Genomic DNA, 16149 nt, shown 5'->3' on the forward strand with positions numbered 1-16149 from the left:
CAAACTCGAGTTCCGCATGTTAGCGTCAGAGTCAGCACAAAGCTAGTGTTGGTAAGACATTAACCGCTTATATGGATTTTAAAAACAAGTTCTTTTAACTAACGGACAAATAAATACTTTCGACTTTCAAGCCGAAGGACGGAATAACCGCCGAAGCTCGTGACGGCGGTTACTTATTGAGCAGGTACGTTCTGTTTTCTTTAGTAACGTTAACTTAAAGTTTCGGTTTCAAGTGTCGTAAATTTGTTGTTATCTGGGTTTTCTTCTAACGTTAGCATAAGCTTCGAAACTAACAACTGACACCGTTTTCTCTTATTAAATCACATTTTATCGTGAAGAAACACTACTAAGAGCGTTGTCTGGTAGTGTTTTGTGATTTTTATATTCAGTTGTTTACCACTTGAAGGGGCTGTCCCACTGCCGCGCGGTAACTCGCCTCCTCCGTTCATTTCAACGAAGTGAAGGCGGTAGAGGATGCTGCCCACGTGAACGCGCCCAAATTCTGCTCTGCCGCCCAGAGTTCACCGTGCTGAACGTACCGTGGGGCGGCAGGAACCGCTTTCAAAAACGCGCGGCTTAAGGCATAACGTCCATAAGAGTGAAAGTATGATTTGCCCGGACTTTCCAACGGTCGTCATATGAGGAATTAAAAGGCAAATTGTTGAGGACATTTTAACCCATATAAACCTTTGCTCTGCTGACAATTTATTCCTAAAATAAATATTAGACATTTACATCAAACCTTTACGCTGTTGTCATTTTACAACTCACAAGTGCCAACATATTAAATCTTAGTTATTTTCCTGGCAAGGCAAGTTTACACAAAGGCTATTCAAAGTGCTATACATAAAGCATAAACATAAAAAATAAAATATAACAAGTTTATAATAGAAAACAATAAAAAAACGAAATACAGCATATTTAAAGGATATAAGAAGCACAAAAGAATGCAACATGTTTAAATGACCTCGGGAAATGCACTAAAACTTTAACTTAATAACCATGATGTCCTGATGTCCAACACTTAAATACTATATTCAATTTACAATGATATACAACAGAAAAACGCAGCACATTATCACATATGATAGTGACAGTTGTACTAGGATTTAAACTATTCATTAACGATTGATCAACTTCCCCTTTCTGACAGCAATGAGCAGCAGCCCAGCATCTGTCCAGATGGACGAGGTAAAGAGGAGAGCCCAGTCCCTGCTCTCCTCCTCGGGTTCAGCCCAGGATGTGAGGGCGGAGGTGCAGACCATGGCTGGCATCCCCCTGCCTCTGTCAGAGAAGTACTGTCACTTGGGAGTCGAGGCCATGTTGAGGGAGAACATGGCCTGCCGCAACAGACAGGAAGTAAGGTTTTCTTCGTCTGGTGGTGATAGATGGATGGATAGATAGTTTATTGTCATTGCATATCACTACACAACGGAATTAAGATGACATTAATCACTCACTTAGCAGCATAAAGATAAACAGTGACAGTGTCAGCAACAATAAATAGATAAATATGGAGTAAAAAAAAAAGATGAGCCTGCCTGAGGGTAGGGTATCAAAAAGGATATGGTCAGGGTGTATAGGGTCCGCTCTGATGCTTGCTGCATTAATACTGTGGATAATAGTAATTTCAATGCAGGACTTTTAATTGTAGCAGAGTATTTCTAAGCTGTGTGATATAAGTACTTTTACTTAAGTAAAATATCTAAATACTTCCTTCCTCACTGCCAAGAAGTAACAGAACTCAAAACAAATGTTATTCTGTAATATAAAATACAGTTTTTAGGCTTTAATCAGTTTGTTCTGTTTTAGAGAAGACACATCTTGATCTGATAGTGATGTGTGAACACTTGGGGGCAGAAATACTCCCAAATACAAATGCAACGCCGAGCCTCAATACTCTGCTACATACACATGTGATTACACACATTAAAACGAAATAGTATCCAAAAATATCTGTTAAACGACACTCTAAATCCGGGACTTACTGATGTGGGATTGAATGACATACCATATGCTGTTTTTTTTTTTTTTTATATATATTTTATGTTTGTTAACTAAAATAAAGCTCGATAAAGCTTGGATTTTTATCTTTTTAAATATGTACAGCGTGAAGAACAAGAAATAAAAAAAGGAATGGATTTGTCAATGTTAAAAAAAAAAAGTGCTCCCATATAAAATGAGAACTCTTACATAAATTTAAAAAAAAAATCCTAAATGTAAGAATATATAAAAAATATTTATAGAATCTGCGTAGGTTCTATACAAAAAAAAGTGTTTTAGGAACATAAAGAACACCTGCCAGCGTATTTGGGTCAACTGCATTCATATCACTTCATAAAACACAGACACTGATTCAGTTTTACTGTACATTTTATAGGGGTAGCAACCCCAATGGTATTACTAACGGCTCACATTAATATTGTCTCTACTTCAGGTTTTGGAGTCTTTGAGTAGACTGGTCAAGGCCTTGAGTATCCTGGAGAAGTACGGCTGTAACCTGACGAGTCCCGCCAGGCCCAGATACTGGAGGAGCGTCAAGCACAATAACCCTGTCTTCAGAACCACTGTGGATGCTGTCAAGGTGAGCAAACGTTAGTCAGTTCTGCCTTAAACAGTCATTTAGTGCAGATCTTTCCTTTTCACATGGACTTTTCTATGTAATGCTGCCTTTACAGTGGCTTTGAGTAAGACTTTGGTTGAATTTTGAAGCTTCTTGTTGTAAATAAGGCTGATTTTATTGTAGAAAAGAATATTTATTTTAAAAAAATAAGGAGGGCTTTTTCTTTTGCATATTTTACATATGTAAAGATGAAGTTGCTGAATCTTACATTGCTAAGAAAGAGTCCACATGTCATCAATGTTCTTGAACAATCATGAGCAAATGTTTTCAATCCTCATTTTCTTCCACAGGGAGGCCGGAGAGTCTTGTATCTCTACGGTTACACCAATCAGCAGATCGATGGCCTCAGTTTCCCCGATGAAGTCACTGAACCGGACACTGCGAAAGTTGCCGCAGTGACGCTGGAGGTCATGACCTTACGCGCAGAAGTGGACATGCTGATTAAGGTTCGTATTCGTTTTGTAAGCAGTCACCTGAATACCTTAAAACATCTGTGTTCAGCTGTTTTTTGTGTAAGAGATTCACTGTTTTCCATTTCTTATACCTCTGTTCATTTAGGGCACCCACCCTCACCTAGAATGCTTCAAAGATATCATCCCATTCATCATCCAGGAGGTCTGTACAAACAATTCCAGTGGCTGTGTAATCAATATGGTGTCACTAAATTTCATATCAACTGTGGAAAAATAACAGGATCATAACATTTACACATTTTGTTTTTTTTTAAACTTTGCACATTTTCCCAACAAATACAGGAACAGAAATAACATATATTTGAACATATGTGACATATTCTTACAGTGAGTTAATCAGCTGTTTATATGCGTTTGTGTTAATGAATGTTGCCAATAAAATTGTGTGTTCATGTCTTCTGGGAAACATTAAAAATGAAAAAAATTTTAATAAAGAATGGTAGAAAAACTACATAAAACACTGTCTAAAATAAAACTGTCTGTCCACTGCATGTTGAAAGTGTAAAGAGTGTTTAATGTGATGCTGGTTTCTTCAGGATCAGCTGGCAGGTGACGCTGTGGTTATCCTGCCTGGAGAGGAGCAGCAGGCAGACAAGCCCCAGGTTCTGGCTCTTCCACTTAAACCTACTCAGGGCCACGGAGGACAACCTCTGAAACCATCAACAGGTGAGCTGCCCCCACACCTCACAACCTGCTTTAGTAGTTTTTATTTTAGAAAGCCAACAAGAGATGAAATCTTTGTCTACAGGACTCTTTGACTCTTTCTTTTTCGGCAGTGTGTGATATAAACAGTTAACGGAATTTATCTATTTTGATGCCACAAATATAGATTTATTTTCTATGATGGTGTCGGTTTTATTTATATTTCTATGTTGGAATTTATATGTTTATTGTGCATTGAACATGTTTTTAGTGCAACATCTGTACCTAGAAGCCTAAATACACTCACAATCTTATTATATCTTATATATACAATAAATATTTTCTTACTCTCCAGGCTCTTCTGCAGCGAGTGACTGTAATCTGTGTGGTGCCCCTTCGTCTCTGGTCTGCCAATCTTGTGACAATCAACATTTCTGCGATGCGTGTGATGACCTCTTTCACCGCCACCCCTCCAGAGACAGTCACAAGAGAGATAAAATACAGAAAACCAATCAGGGTGTGCCAGATTACAACCGGCTTTAAACTGGGAATACAGCATTTCTTTTGTTGCCATCTATGTTTTGTTTTTTTTACTTTTTTTTTTTTTTTTGTGTGTGTCGCTGTAGTGATCTGCACCATCTGTGGGATTTCTGCTGTGCACGCTCAGTGCTCCACCTGCGTCCAGAGGTTGTGTGAGAACTGTGACAAGCTCTTCCACTCTCACCCTGACCGCAAAGGACATGACAGAACTATCATTACACCAGCAAAAACATCCAGGTGAGGAGAACTTGTACTGTAATTCACTCTCAGGTTCACTTCTTCATTTGGTAGCAGTGTGGTCTAATGATCAGAGCAGTGGTCATGTTAATAAGGTCACAGGTTTGATTTGTTTACCATCCACTTGTCTTGCCCTGCTCTGTCAGAGTTCATTCTGAACACTTGGCCTGCGCACTCGTTGAACGTTGTGGAAAAAAGTTTCTGCTAATTGACAAAAATATACATGAACAGTATCCAGAAAAAATACTGAATGGGATGCAAAAGATAATTTCCTCCAGAAAAGTCATTAATTTCGATACAAAGAATAACTTTAGAGATTCATTGTCCAGTGATTTTCTTTTGCAGGTTTAACCTTTTTAATTGAATGATACCTGAAATGGATAGATCTAAGTGAAAAGTAGATCTACAAGTTAACTTAGCTTTTGTCCTGATGGTGTTGTTGTATTTTTACATTTTATTTAATGCTGGTCTGCTGCTTTCTAAGTTTTAGCAATTATTTGCAGTCTTGTTTTGTCAAACTGTTTGTGCCCATGCAAAAAGTGAACTGCTCTGATCGGACCACCCTGTATAAATATGTGTTGAATTTTTACTTTTCTGTCATCTTCCAGTCCATCTCTGTCACCTTGGGAGTGTGCTCATTGCACTACAGTGAACGAGATGCGAGCCGTCCTCTGCATGACCTGCGAACGGCCTCGACTTGCTACGGCTGCATCCACTGTTCAAGAAAGCCCGATGTCACTTGCTACATCTCCCAACACAGGTGAGACTAGAGCTGGACGATATGGAGAAAATCAAATAGTATATGAGTATTGGTGCTTTTACAAAATATTTACACAATGAGGTTTTTGACTAATACTCATCAGTAATAAGATGACTAAGTGGGTAAAGGCAAATAATAAAACTGCTAGAACAGTCTGGTAAATTCAGAAAATTACATCACTTAACTGTAACGCAGCCTTTAAAACCAGGAAAAGACAACACTTATGCCATATTACGATATAATGATATCCAAAATCTAAGACGATATCTGATCTTGTATCACGATATCGATATAATATCGATATGTTGCCCAGCCCTAGGTGAGACTAAAACATACAAATTAAAATGCACCTTTCAAAGCAAAGTTACGAAGTCCTCTTAACAAGGGGAAAAGATGAAAAGTCAGAAAATGAAATGAAGTACACCACAAACAAAACCACATAACCGAGGAAAACGGATGAGACAAAAGGAGAAATACAACTTTGCACTAAGAGAACTCCTTTCATCTTAATGGTGTGTTTTTTTTTATTTATTTTTTTTTTTTTCTTTTTTTTTTATTTATTTAGCATCACCATTTCATGTGCTTTATATTTCAACAAGGTTCTAAACAATGAACAATAAATCTAAAAATTAATTAATGACAAAATACAGTGTTGACATATGAAACAAAGTAATTGCATGAAGAAGCGGTTCGAATGAGTTGTGTCTGTGCTCGAACCCTCAGAGTGGCAGTGTAAGAGCTGTACAGTTGTGAATCAAGGCAGCAGCATCCTCTGTGAGGTGTGCGAGCGCCCTCGGCTGGCCACTCGCCCGCCTGTCGCACCAGTGCTGTCCAGCCCAGGATCTCTGTCGGACTCTGGAACAAAGGTTTGTCTCATTGATCCTGACAACGTTCTTCCATGCTAAACATTTCTGCATTTTGTTGAAGCGGCTGTAATCTGTATTTTTATAATAACAGTCCATCAAATGTGACACTGTGAAAGGGGTTGCTCATAGCGATGAACTTGCAGAGAATTATCACCTGATTCTGTAGCTCCCCTTAGCTTTACGGAGCTTCATTCATTTTAGTGAGTTTCATCTCATTGTTCATCTGTCCGGCCGCAACTTTACTCTTCTGGTTTACTCTCAGCGCTCTCATAGCATCGTTTTCAGAGTAAAAAGCCACTGTATACTACCTGTTCAGCAGCAGACAGACAGTTAGAAACTAGCTGGTGAACATAGTGGAGTATTAGCACCTAAAGAGACAGATTTTTCCCTCAGGATTTGGTAGAGACCAAAAACAGAGCTAAAAGATAGAGAATATTGGACCTAAATTCATCAGGTGGACACAAACGCCACTCCGAATGAATCATAATGTAACATGTGGAAATAAGCAACGGTTTGCTAGTGAACCATATCAACTTAAAAGGTAATGATATGTCAATGTTGTGTTCATGACTTTTTTTCGTGCTCCCTCCCAAGTGGCCAAACAAGGTTAGGTTTAAAGACTCCACATTGGATTACTTTTGTACAAAAGTTGTAAAAAAAAACATCTGACAGACAGACTACTCTCTTAAAAATGTTGTATTCTTTTTAGGCATCTCATACATCATTTTTGTCTAGTTGTGCCTCCTTAACATGAATAACTTTGTGTTTTTCATTCCTTCCTATCTTTCTTTCCCAGTGGATGTGCCAGTTCTGCACCTATGTAAACACCAATCCCACTGTGGTGTGTGAGATGTGCAACCTGTCGTCTAAAGACTCGGCTGGAGTTTCTCTGCCCCAGTCTCTCGAGCAGACTCCGTCCAGCACCAAAGATCAACCCCAGCTGGGTGTTCGGCCCCGACCGAAGGCCAGAGTCGACGTGGAGGTGAAAAGACAGAAGATGATGAGGGAAGACGGCCTCTTTCTCATCCACCAGATCAGAGTAGGTCAACACGGATACATTTTTATTGTTTTCTCAAATAACTTAATTGTTTGGTGTATAAAGCATTGGAAATAGTGAAAAATGGAACCTCAAAATTTCCCCTTTGCCCATAGTGACCTCTTTCAATGGACTTTTTGCTCAACCAACAGTACAAACCAAAAGATATTTAGTTTACTATATAATGCAAGACATGGAAAAGCAGCAAATCACGTGAGAAGCTTCAATCATGACATTTCTGCTTGTAAAATTGCCATATTATGTCAGAAATATATGTTACAGAAAACGAATATGCAACTATTTTGATATATTGTTTATGATAAACTATATCAAAATAGTTCCATATTTGTTTTCTGTTGATTGACTAATTGATTCAATTGCAAATTAATAATGCCATTTAAAGTTGAAAATCAAATATCGTTAATTTTGTTCTAATTGTTTTATTTGTTTTCAAAGTAATTTTCAAGCAAAATCACTAGTTTCAGCTACACGAATGTGAGAATGTGTTTTATAAAGCATTGCATTGCATTTCTCAGTTTTATAAGATTGTAAATTAAATATGTTTTGGTTTTGGACAGTTTTAAGTCTTTTTTTTTTTTTCACAATTGTCTGACATTCTGTAGAGCAAATAATTAATCTATCAATGTAAAAAAAAGGTATTTACTTAGTGAAATTACTTAACTTAAGCACCAGCCTGACCCTAAAACTGCTAGAAGTAATTAATTATCAACTAATTATTTTCATTATTGATTAATCTGCTGGTTATTTTGTTGATTATTCAATTCAGGAAATGTCAGAAAATTGTGAATAATTGCCATTAAAAATTCCTGAAAGCTAGAGGTGAAGTCTCCAAATATCCCAAACCCCAAATAATTCAGTTAACCATACCATAAATCAAGATATTGCAGCAAATTCTTAAACAAGCTTGAACAATAGAACTATAAGAGATTTCTGTTTTTAAAAATGACTTGTTTCAGCTCTACCAGGAAGTACCAATATCACAGTATTAACATGTCTTACAGAGACAGTTATAAAGTAAACAAACATGGAGATTTACCCCATTTTCCGCTTCGTAGGAAGCAGAAAAGCTCGGCGTCAGTGCTGAGGAGGTGTACGCAGCCATCTGCATGTGCGGCAGCAGCAACACCAACCCCTGTGATTGGCTGAAGTCAGAGCTGCCTCACCTGCTGGATGAAATCTGCGCCATGGCTGCTTCTGTCCAGCTAAACTACAAAGCAGGGGATCCTGGGATACAACCCATGGTGGAGAGAGATGGAGGGGATGCGGAACCGAGCAGTCCAAATGTCACAGGTGAAGGTGTGAAGCTGTCCAGAGCTGAGGCCAAGCTGGCCTGGTTGTCAGCAGGCGGAGACACCGACCGAGCCGTGAGACAGCTGCTGAGAGACAGAAAGCGTAAGGTAGGATGATTCAAAATGACCGCTTAAATGCAGTTCATTAAAAAAAAAAATTCCTGCTAGATAGGGCTGCAATTTTATTGAAATCGCAATATGCAATATCCAAATCGCAGGGGGACGCAATATTTGTTAAAGGCAAAATATGTGTCAAACTATTCTAAAATAAAGTTTTGTGGTGCTGCAGAGACGTCCTGTCCTACAAATCCTATCCTACAGACTAAAGAAAAAAATCTTTGTTTGGTACAGATCTTCACAAAAAAATCACACTTCAATCTTTATATATATATATATACATACATACATACATACATACATACATACATACATACATACATACATACATACATACATACATACATACATACATACATACATACATACATACATACATTTATTTTTCAATGAGAATAATGATCCAAAAATATCGCAATCCCAATATCAGTCAAAATAATTGAAATTAGATATTTTCCTAATATCGCTGCTAGAGGTGGAGGGGGTTTTAGCTGTAATTTCAGCATTTTGCATCAAGGTCTTCTATCCCTTCCCTGCTTTCTACAAAACCTTATTTTCATTTTCCAACCGAAGCCACGTTGACACATTTTTAAACCCAAACGGACGTTTTCCTAAATTAAATAATCCAAAATCCCAAATTTATTTTATTAAAATCTGGAACTTATTAAAGAATATGAAAAGGCGATTCGGCCTGCAACAAAAAAAAAAACAGTTTGATTATTTTCTTGTAAAAGTAATCATTTTGCCTATAAAATGTAAGAAAATAATGTCAAAATTCCCCAGAGTCCAAAGTAACGGTCATGAATTACTTGTGTTGTTTGACCAACGGTCAAAAATCCAAAGATATTACATATTATCAAACACTTAACAGTGCACCCAACTAAAATCTGTTTCGGCTCATGTTCTCTACAACTTTAATGAGTACAGAAATACATGTCCTAAAAAACCTAAACAATACTTAAATAATACTTGCAGCCACTATAGCATGCTATCATACAGTGTTTTTTTTGTTATTGATATCAGAATATGAATCAGAAAATGTTAAGTACACTTATGTGGAATTTGCTTTGGTGAAAGGTGCATACATAAAGAAACAAACATATGAAACACTAATATGAAATAAACAAATACAGGAAAACAAATATATATACATACAAAGTAACTGTTGCAAGAAAACACGCTGAATGGGTTGAGTGCAAAATTTGCATAGAATATATAGTATATGCAATGGGCAGATGTAAAGTCCAGGATGAAGGTTAGCGTATACCAGCTATTTATTTATGCGTGGACAGTACACAAGGGGGAGCAGAGTCTCTACAAGTGACTGCAGTGAGGTTGATGAGCAGCGGCGGCAGCTTTCTGCAGGTGAAAGAAAAGCGTGAGACTGTCTCGTGGTTTTCTGACCTTGAAAGATAACGCATTGGGAGTAATATGGAGGAGTGTTGTATGAGCCTCTTGACCCTGGTTAATGAGTCCAAACTGCTTTTGAAGAACGGTGAACCTTTTAACCGTTTAATGGATGTACATCTCGTGGGAAGAGAACAAACATTGAAACAGAACAGCAAATGCTTGTCTGATAGGCTTATACACACACACTCGTTTGTTTACTCTTAAAAGAGCAAAATCTTACTTAAACATGAGGTTTTGTTTTCCCTTTTGGCAATGGAGATACAACAGTTCTGAGAGCTAAACTCAGGGTATTGATCCAAAACTGGTGCTCTTTCTCTCTCATTTCTATCTATCGATCTATCTCTATCTCTCTCTCTATCTATCTCTCTTATCTATCAATCAATCAATCAAACCTTTTGCATTTCGAAATACCTGGTTCAGTGTTTTCCTTGGGAGTTTTTCCAGGGGTCTCTCTCCCAAAAAACAGCTGCTCTCAAAATGAAACTGCCAATACACTCATTCACAGTCGTTTCCTGTATATTGGTGGTTTAATTTAAAAGAAATATAGACTCTTTATGATCCATTTCTGTGTAAAATGGCCGCACACACCTCGCTTAAAATATAAATATTTTTACGTTTTACGTATTTTTAAGTTACGCGTGCAGTGTAGCCAGCCCGTAAGTTTAAATGAATTTAACTTTTTAAGGCGAGGAACTGGAAGCAAATTGCCTGTATGTGTGAAAACAGCTTTATCTCACGCATCCGTTTTTTTTTTTTTTTGGGAATATATAGCATAATTATACATATATATTTTGTCATTCTTTCAGGAGGGGCAGGGGGAGGGGACAATGGTAGGGGAAACACTGTGGTTGCAGTACATCCATATTATAACCTAATAAGAGACTTTCTTAAAGTATATTTTGATCCTAATACCTTTTTACATATAGCTGTAATTTCCCCCTCGGTTGTGTGTTGCTGCAGATGAAGGAGCTTCACTCTCTGGGCTTCAGAGACGTGTTAAAGTGTGAGGAGGCCCTGCGGCTGAGTGGAGGAGAGGTAAAGGGGGCTTTGTCATTGCTGCAGCGCCCTCTCCTGGAGCCCTTCCACCAGCGAATCTGGACGGACCAGCCCGAGCCACCGATTGATCCCAAACACCCGGACAAGCAGGTTAGGATGCACTGCAAATCACCCGTGGGCTTTCAGTGTGCATCTCTCCAAAATGAGATGGCTTTTATGGAGTGAAAAGAAGGTGGGGTGTGGTGCTTTGCTCTTCCGGACTTTGCTGTTACATTTACTCCTTGTGTGCTCTCCGCAGAGGATGTGCCGGCGTCTGCTGGCGCTGTACGACCTGCCCAGCTGGGGGCGCTGCGAGCTCGTCCTCTCGTTGCTTCAAGAGCCTGACGCCACTTACTCCCTGGAGGACGTAGTGCAAGCTGTGAAGGAGTCGCACGACAAGGATTTCATCAAGCGTCTCCTCATCAACGAGTGCCCCATCTGTCTGAGCATCTTCCCCCGCAGCAAGGTGGGTCAGTGACTGAGTTTATACCACAGTGATATCAGACACGGCTTAACAATGCAGATTGCAGTGACTCCGCAGGTTAACTTTTAAAATGTATCCTCTTTAACTGAGCACCTTTTTATACAGTGCTGTACTACTTTAACATTTTAAAGTGACAGTTTTTACATTGTCATCTTTCCAGCTGTCTTTTAAGTACATTTTCTTTTTCTCACTTAGAATATATATATATAAGGATACAGTTCAACCAATAAATAGAGAAACGACAAAAAAAAAAGCATGGATGAAGCTTCAGTAGTATGTGTCCAATAATAAAACAGGGTAGTGTATGCAAGTTATTTAAAAAAGAAAATGAATCTGGCCTAGAGAAAATGTGGAATGTGTTAAATGGCGTCCTTGTATCCAGAAAGCCGTGGGGAAAATGGGTCGGTAATAATACACCGAGAAAGGGAGGTGGGGCCACACGCGTTTTTTGTGAATTGTTGCTGTCAAGCAGAAACCTTGTATCAACATATTTCGTCATTTGAATTATTTTTCATAAACCAATATTGGTCAGCCTGTGGGTTTTACAAATATTTAAACAGTGTCGAGGTGACTTCATCTGACTTTGTCAAAGGTAAATAGCTCTATGTTTTCAAATTGGCTTTCTTTTTTTATTTCCTGAAAAACAACGGTTTGGAACATACAAGGTTTTCGCCCAACGCAATGGTATGCTTTATATATTATAAGAAATATGTATTACCCTGCTGCACCTTGATTTAGTAAAGATCTACTGCTATTAAAAGGGTTGCAATGTGTAATCCTTAAAGTACACAGCAGACACATGAGAAAATAATGTGAACAATATACAGATTCACCAAATAAAGTCTATGGAGTCTGGTTTAACATTAGTACCCGATCTTTTACAGTAGAATTTTAGGTTACACTTTACTTGAAGGTATCTACATAAGAGTGACATGACACTGTCATGAACGTGTCATAAACATAAACAGTCCTAAACGTTTATGACATAACGCTTCTTTTAGGAAGTGTCATTTGTTTTTTGTCATGACTAGTTAGGGTTAGGGTTCATGTGTCATGAGACGGTCATGTGTTCATGACAGTGACAGTTCATGTCACTCTTATGTAGCTACCTTCAAGTAAAGTGTTACCGAATTTTGTCAGGAACTGAGTCAGCCCTAATATATACTGTCTTTTTATTTAATTCAAATCCAGATTCTTACAAATTGACCCTCATTATTTGATGTAATTGCAAGAGTAGTTTCAGAGGTCGACGTTTGGTGCACAGCTGTTCATTTTTTCTTCTTCTCCTTCTCCTGTTCGTGTTCCAGATGCAGTCCCTGACTTCCTGTCAGTGCTCCGTGTGCCACGAGTGCTTCGGGCAGCACTTCACCATCGCCGTGAAGGAGAAACACATCCGAGACATGGTGTGTCCCGTCTGCGGCGAGCCGGACATCAACGACCCCGAACAGCTTGACAGTTACTTTTCCACGCTGGACATACAGGTACACAGAGAGAGGATTTTGTTGAGCCACATAATAACGCCAGTTAAATGCAAACCAAATCACCTTTTTATTAAACAACTTAAAGTACAGAGAACTAGTATCAAAACAGACTAAATGAACTGCAACTGGTAAAAAGATGTACTAGTTATAAAATAATATGCTAAATTGTTCTCTTTTTTTCTTTTCAGTTTTAACAGTAAAGTCTTTTGTGTTCTCTTTTTCCAGTTGCGTGTCTGCCTGGAGCTGGATGTGTACGAGCTGTTTCATAAAAAACTGACTGAGCACGCTCTGATGAAAGACCCAAAGTTCCTGTGGTGCTGTCACGTGAGTCTTGTTCTTCTCTATTACTCTATTCAGTCTTAGTTTGCATACCCTACTTTGCATACTTATTTTATTAGTTTTTATTTTAGCTCTGATGGGCCGCTGTAGTTGAGCGTAGTTTTATTCACGCTGCGATTAAACACAAAGGGAGAAGTGATGGAAAAAAGCAAGAGGGAGAAGTGATGGGAAAAAAAAAAAAACAGGATGCATAAAGTGACAAAGACGGGCAGTTTTAATGGCACTGGTACATAGTACAAAGTGGGTATATTAAGGATTGAATTTGTCTTGTCATATACAGTATCTTTAACAAAAATAGTAGGATGACCTGCCACACTAAAAAAAACTCAGCTCTGGAGCAACTTTAACTGATATTTTTTACAACATTTTCTGCAAGTGGAGGAGCCAATGAGCCATTGTGTGCTCCTTCCAATTTCAGAACATTTACATTAAGTCTGGTCTAAAGGATGAGACGTAAATGACTTTTGTCTTCCTCAGTGCACCTCTGGGTTTATTAATGATGGAGACCAGCTGAAGGTCACCTGTCCGTCTTGCCGCCGGAGTTTTTGTGCTCAGTGCAAGAAACCTGTGAGTATACACAAGTACAGTGTTTTACCATTTGTCATCACATGTAGAGGCCATCCAGCCTACCCTGCATTTGATAAACTGTAATAAAAAGCCTCTTAGGAATTCAGCCTTGAAACTTTGTCTGCTCTTCAGTGAAGTTACTCTGCAGGATCTGCACACATATTAACTCCCTTTCTCTGGTTTCAGTGGGAGCCCCAGCACCAGGATCTGTCCTGCGAGCAGTTCCAGCAGTGGAAGAGGGACAATGATCCAGAGTACCAGAGGCAGGGCCTGGCCGGCTTCCTGAGAGACAACGGCATCAGTGAGGACACAAACTTTAATCACAAGTTTCATTTCAGTTTTATTTATCTCACCCCTCGACCTCTGTGCATACATCAGTCAACTTCAGCCACCACTCTGTTTAGTTATGGCCTTTTCTCAGTATTCATTGTTGTCACTGAGTTGACTACTTATTGAGCAATCCTTTTTTTTTTTTTCTACTTGCACAAAGTCATACAGCATCCCCCTTTCTGATGTTCTAATGATTTTGAATCACTTTCCTTTTTATATTTTGTAATTATGAAATTAATTTGAGCTGCTTTAGGCAGTGGAGGAAAGATACTACAGTCAAGTACTGTACTTGGGCACAATTTTAGATATTTGTCCTTAACTTTATTTTTTCCATTTTATTCCACGTTATACTTTTACTCCACTACCCCTATACTTTTCTACACTGTTACAGTTTACAGTATTCAAGAGTATACAATGCGGTTTCAGTTCATCTTGACCAGAACAAAAACTTTACTGATGTAAAAGTGCAAAAGTATAAGCATCAAATATAGCATATGTACCAAAAGTAAAAGTACTAATTGCTGGACTATAATAAGTGATTCATCAATGTGTTGATGTTTTGGTGTTTAATGTTGCAGGTGGTAAAGCTGGAGCTAATTTGAACTAGTTTATATACTGCTGGGTATTTATATTTTGTATTAACTAAATGTATGAAATAGATGTAGTGGAGTAGAACTATAAAGCAGCGGAAAATGGAAATATTCAAGTGAACTAGTACCTCAAAATTTGTACTTGAGTAAATGTACTTAGTTACATTCCACCACTGTTAACATGTTTATTGGAATAAATTCATGTAGCAGTATGTGTTGTCCTCTTGCAGCCTGTCCTCACTGCAGGTTCCAGTACGCTCTGACGAAAGGCGGCTGCATGCACTTCAGCTGCTCCCAGTGCAGGTACCAGTTCTGCAGCGGCTGCAACAACCCCTACCACAAGGCAAGATAATCAAGAGAGAGGTCACAGTTTGAACCTCTGAATCTCCAGAATACATGTTTTTACAGTAGACTTTCACTTGCTTTATGTGCTATACAAACAGCAGTTGTTAAAGTAAGAGCTGTAACAATTAAAAATGTTGCTGTACAATGAATTCTCTCAGAAGTAATCGCAATTAACAATGTAATTGTCTCTTATAGTAATAGTAAAATATTTATTTATTTATTACTTTTGGTTAAACAAAATAATCGCGATTACGTAAAAGAAATTGCGGTTAGACAATTATTTAATTGTTACAGGCCTAGTTAAAGGTGGAAAAAGCGACATCTTTGGTTTTTAGAGACACTTTTTTTGTGTTTTTGACCTTTCTAACATCTGGAAATGTCGCATAATTTGAACTCAGATCTGCATACAGCATAAGTGTTTGACTGTTGTCTAAAACCTGAATCAATGCAAGGGGGGAAAGTTTGGTGCAACAATGAGCAGTGGTTTAGCTACCTTTTCAAGTTTAATCTGTTGTTTAATTTACATACTGTCGGATCTGTAGATAAAAGCTGCAAATCGGGCTGCAGTGTAATCCCATAGGAGAAATGCGCACTGTCAATTTACTTCCACTAAAACTGCTGTTTCTGCCACTGACGGGCTCAGATTGTTTTTCAAAGTGTCTGACAACATTATATAAAGAAGATGGACCTTTTTGTTAAAGAGTAAGATCCCCTTTTCTCTAAAAAAAAACAACCCCAAAATCACCATCGCCAAACTCACCAGACTCCATTTAAATAATCAATACTTTTAGCGTGTGTAGAGCCAGCATATTTTCACATGTAAATGGGTGAATTAATGGTGTATTTCAACCAAACCAGAGTGGTGATTATTGGAACAGTGGATAGACGAACCAAGACGGCTTTTGGTTATTTTATATCTGTCAACGCAATTGCCTATTACGTTACATTGCAGCTTGTTTCACCG

General features: G+C 38.3%; 1 protein-coding gene across 1 annotated transcript in view; it reads left to right on the plus strand.

Annotated features, from left to right (window-relative positions):
• Window positions 1–16149, plus strand: part of LOC120552174 (E3 ubiquitin-protein ligase RNF31-like) — a 27925-nt gene continuing 11776 nt past the window's right edge. Inside the window, exons 1-19 of the mRNA XM_039789967.1 lie at window positions 1–184; window positions 1154–1359; window positions 2438–2584; window positions 2914–3069; window positions 3182–3238; window positions 3633–3762; window positions 4094–4255; window positions 4365–4515; window positions 5124–5275; window positions 5999–6141; window positions 6938–7180; window positions 8254–8595; window positions 10975–11160; window positions 11309–11515; window positions 12841–13014; window positions 13240–13338; window positions 13831–13920; window positions 14107–14221; window positions 15071–15183. Coding sequence (XP_039645901.1) covers window positions 1156–1359; window positions 2438–2584; window positions 2914–3069; window positions 3182–3238; window positions 3633–3762; window positions 4094–4255; window positions 4365–4515; window positions 5124–5275; window positions 5999–6141; window positions 6938–7180; window positions 8254–8595; window positions 10975–11160; window positions 11309–11515; window positions 12841–13014; window positions 13240–13338; window positions 13831–13920; window positions 14107–14221; window positions 15071–15183 — 2871 coding nt within the window. The 5' untranslated portion in view covers window positions 1–184; window positions 1154–1155. The remainder of the gene's footprint in view (window positions 185–1153; window positions 1360–2437; window positions 2585–2913; window positions 3070–3181; window positions 3239–3632; window positions 3763–4093; window positions 4256–4364; window positions 4516–5123; window positions 5276–5998; window positions 6142–6937; window positions 7181–8253; window positions 8596–10974; window positions 11161–11308; window positions 11516–12840; window positions 13015–13239; window positions 13339–13830; window positions 13921–14106; window positions 14222–15070; window positions 15184–16149) is intronic.

Source organism: Perca fluviatilis, chromosome 22 (genome assembly GCF_010015445.1).
Source record: "Perca fluviatilis chromosome 22, GENO_Pfluv_1.0, whole genome shotgun sequence".
Taxonomy (NCBI): Eukaryota; Metazoa; Chordata; class Actinopteri; order Perciformes; family Percidae; genus Perca; species Perca fluviatilis.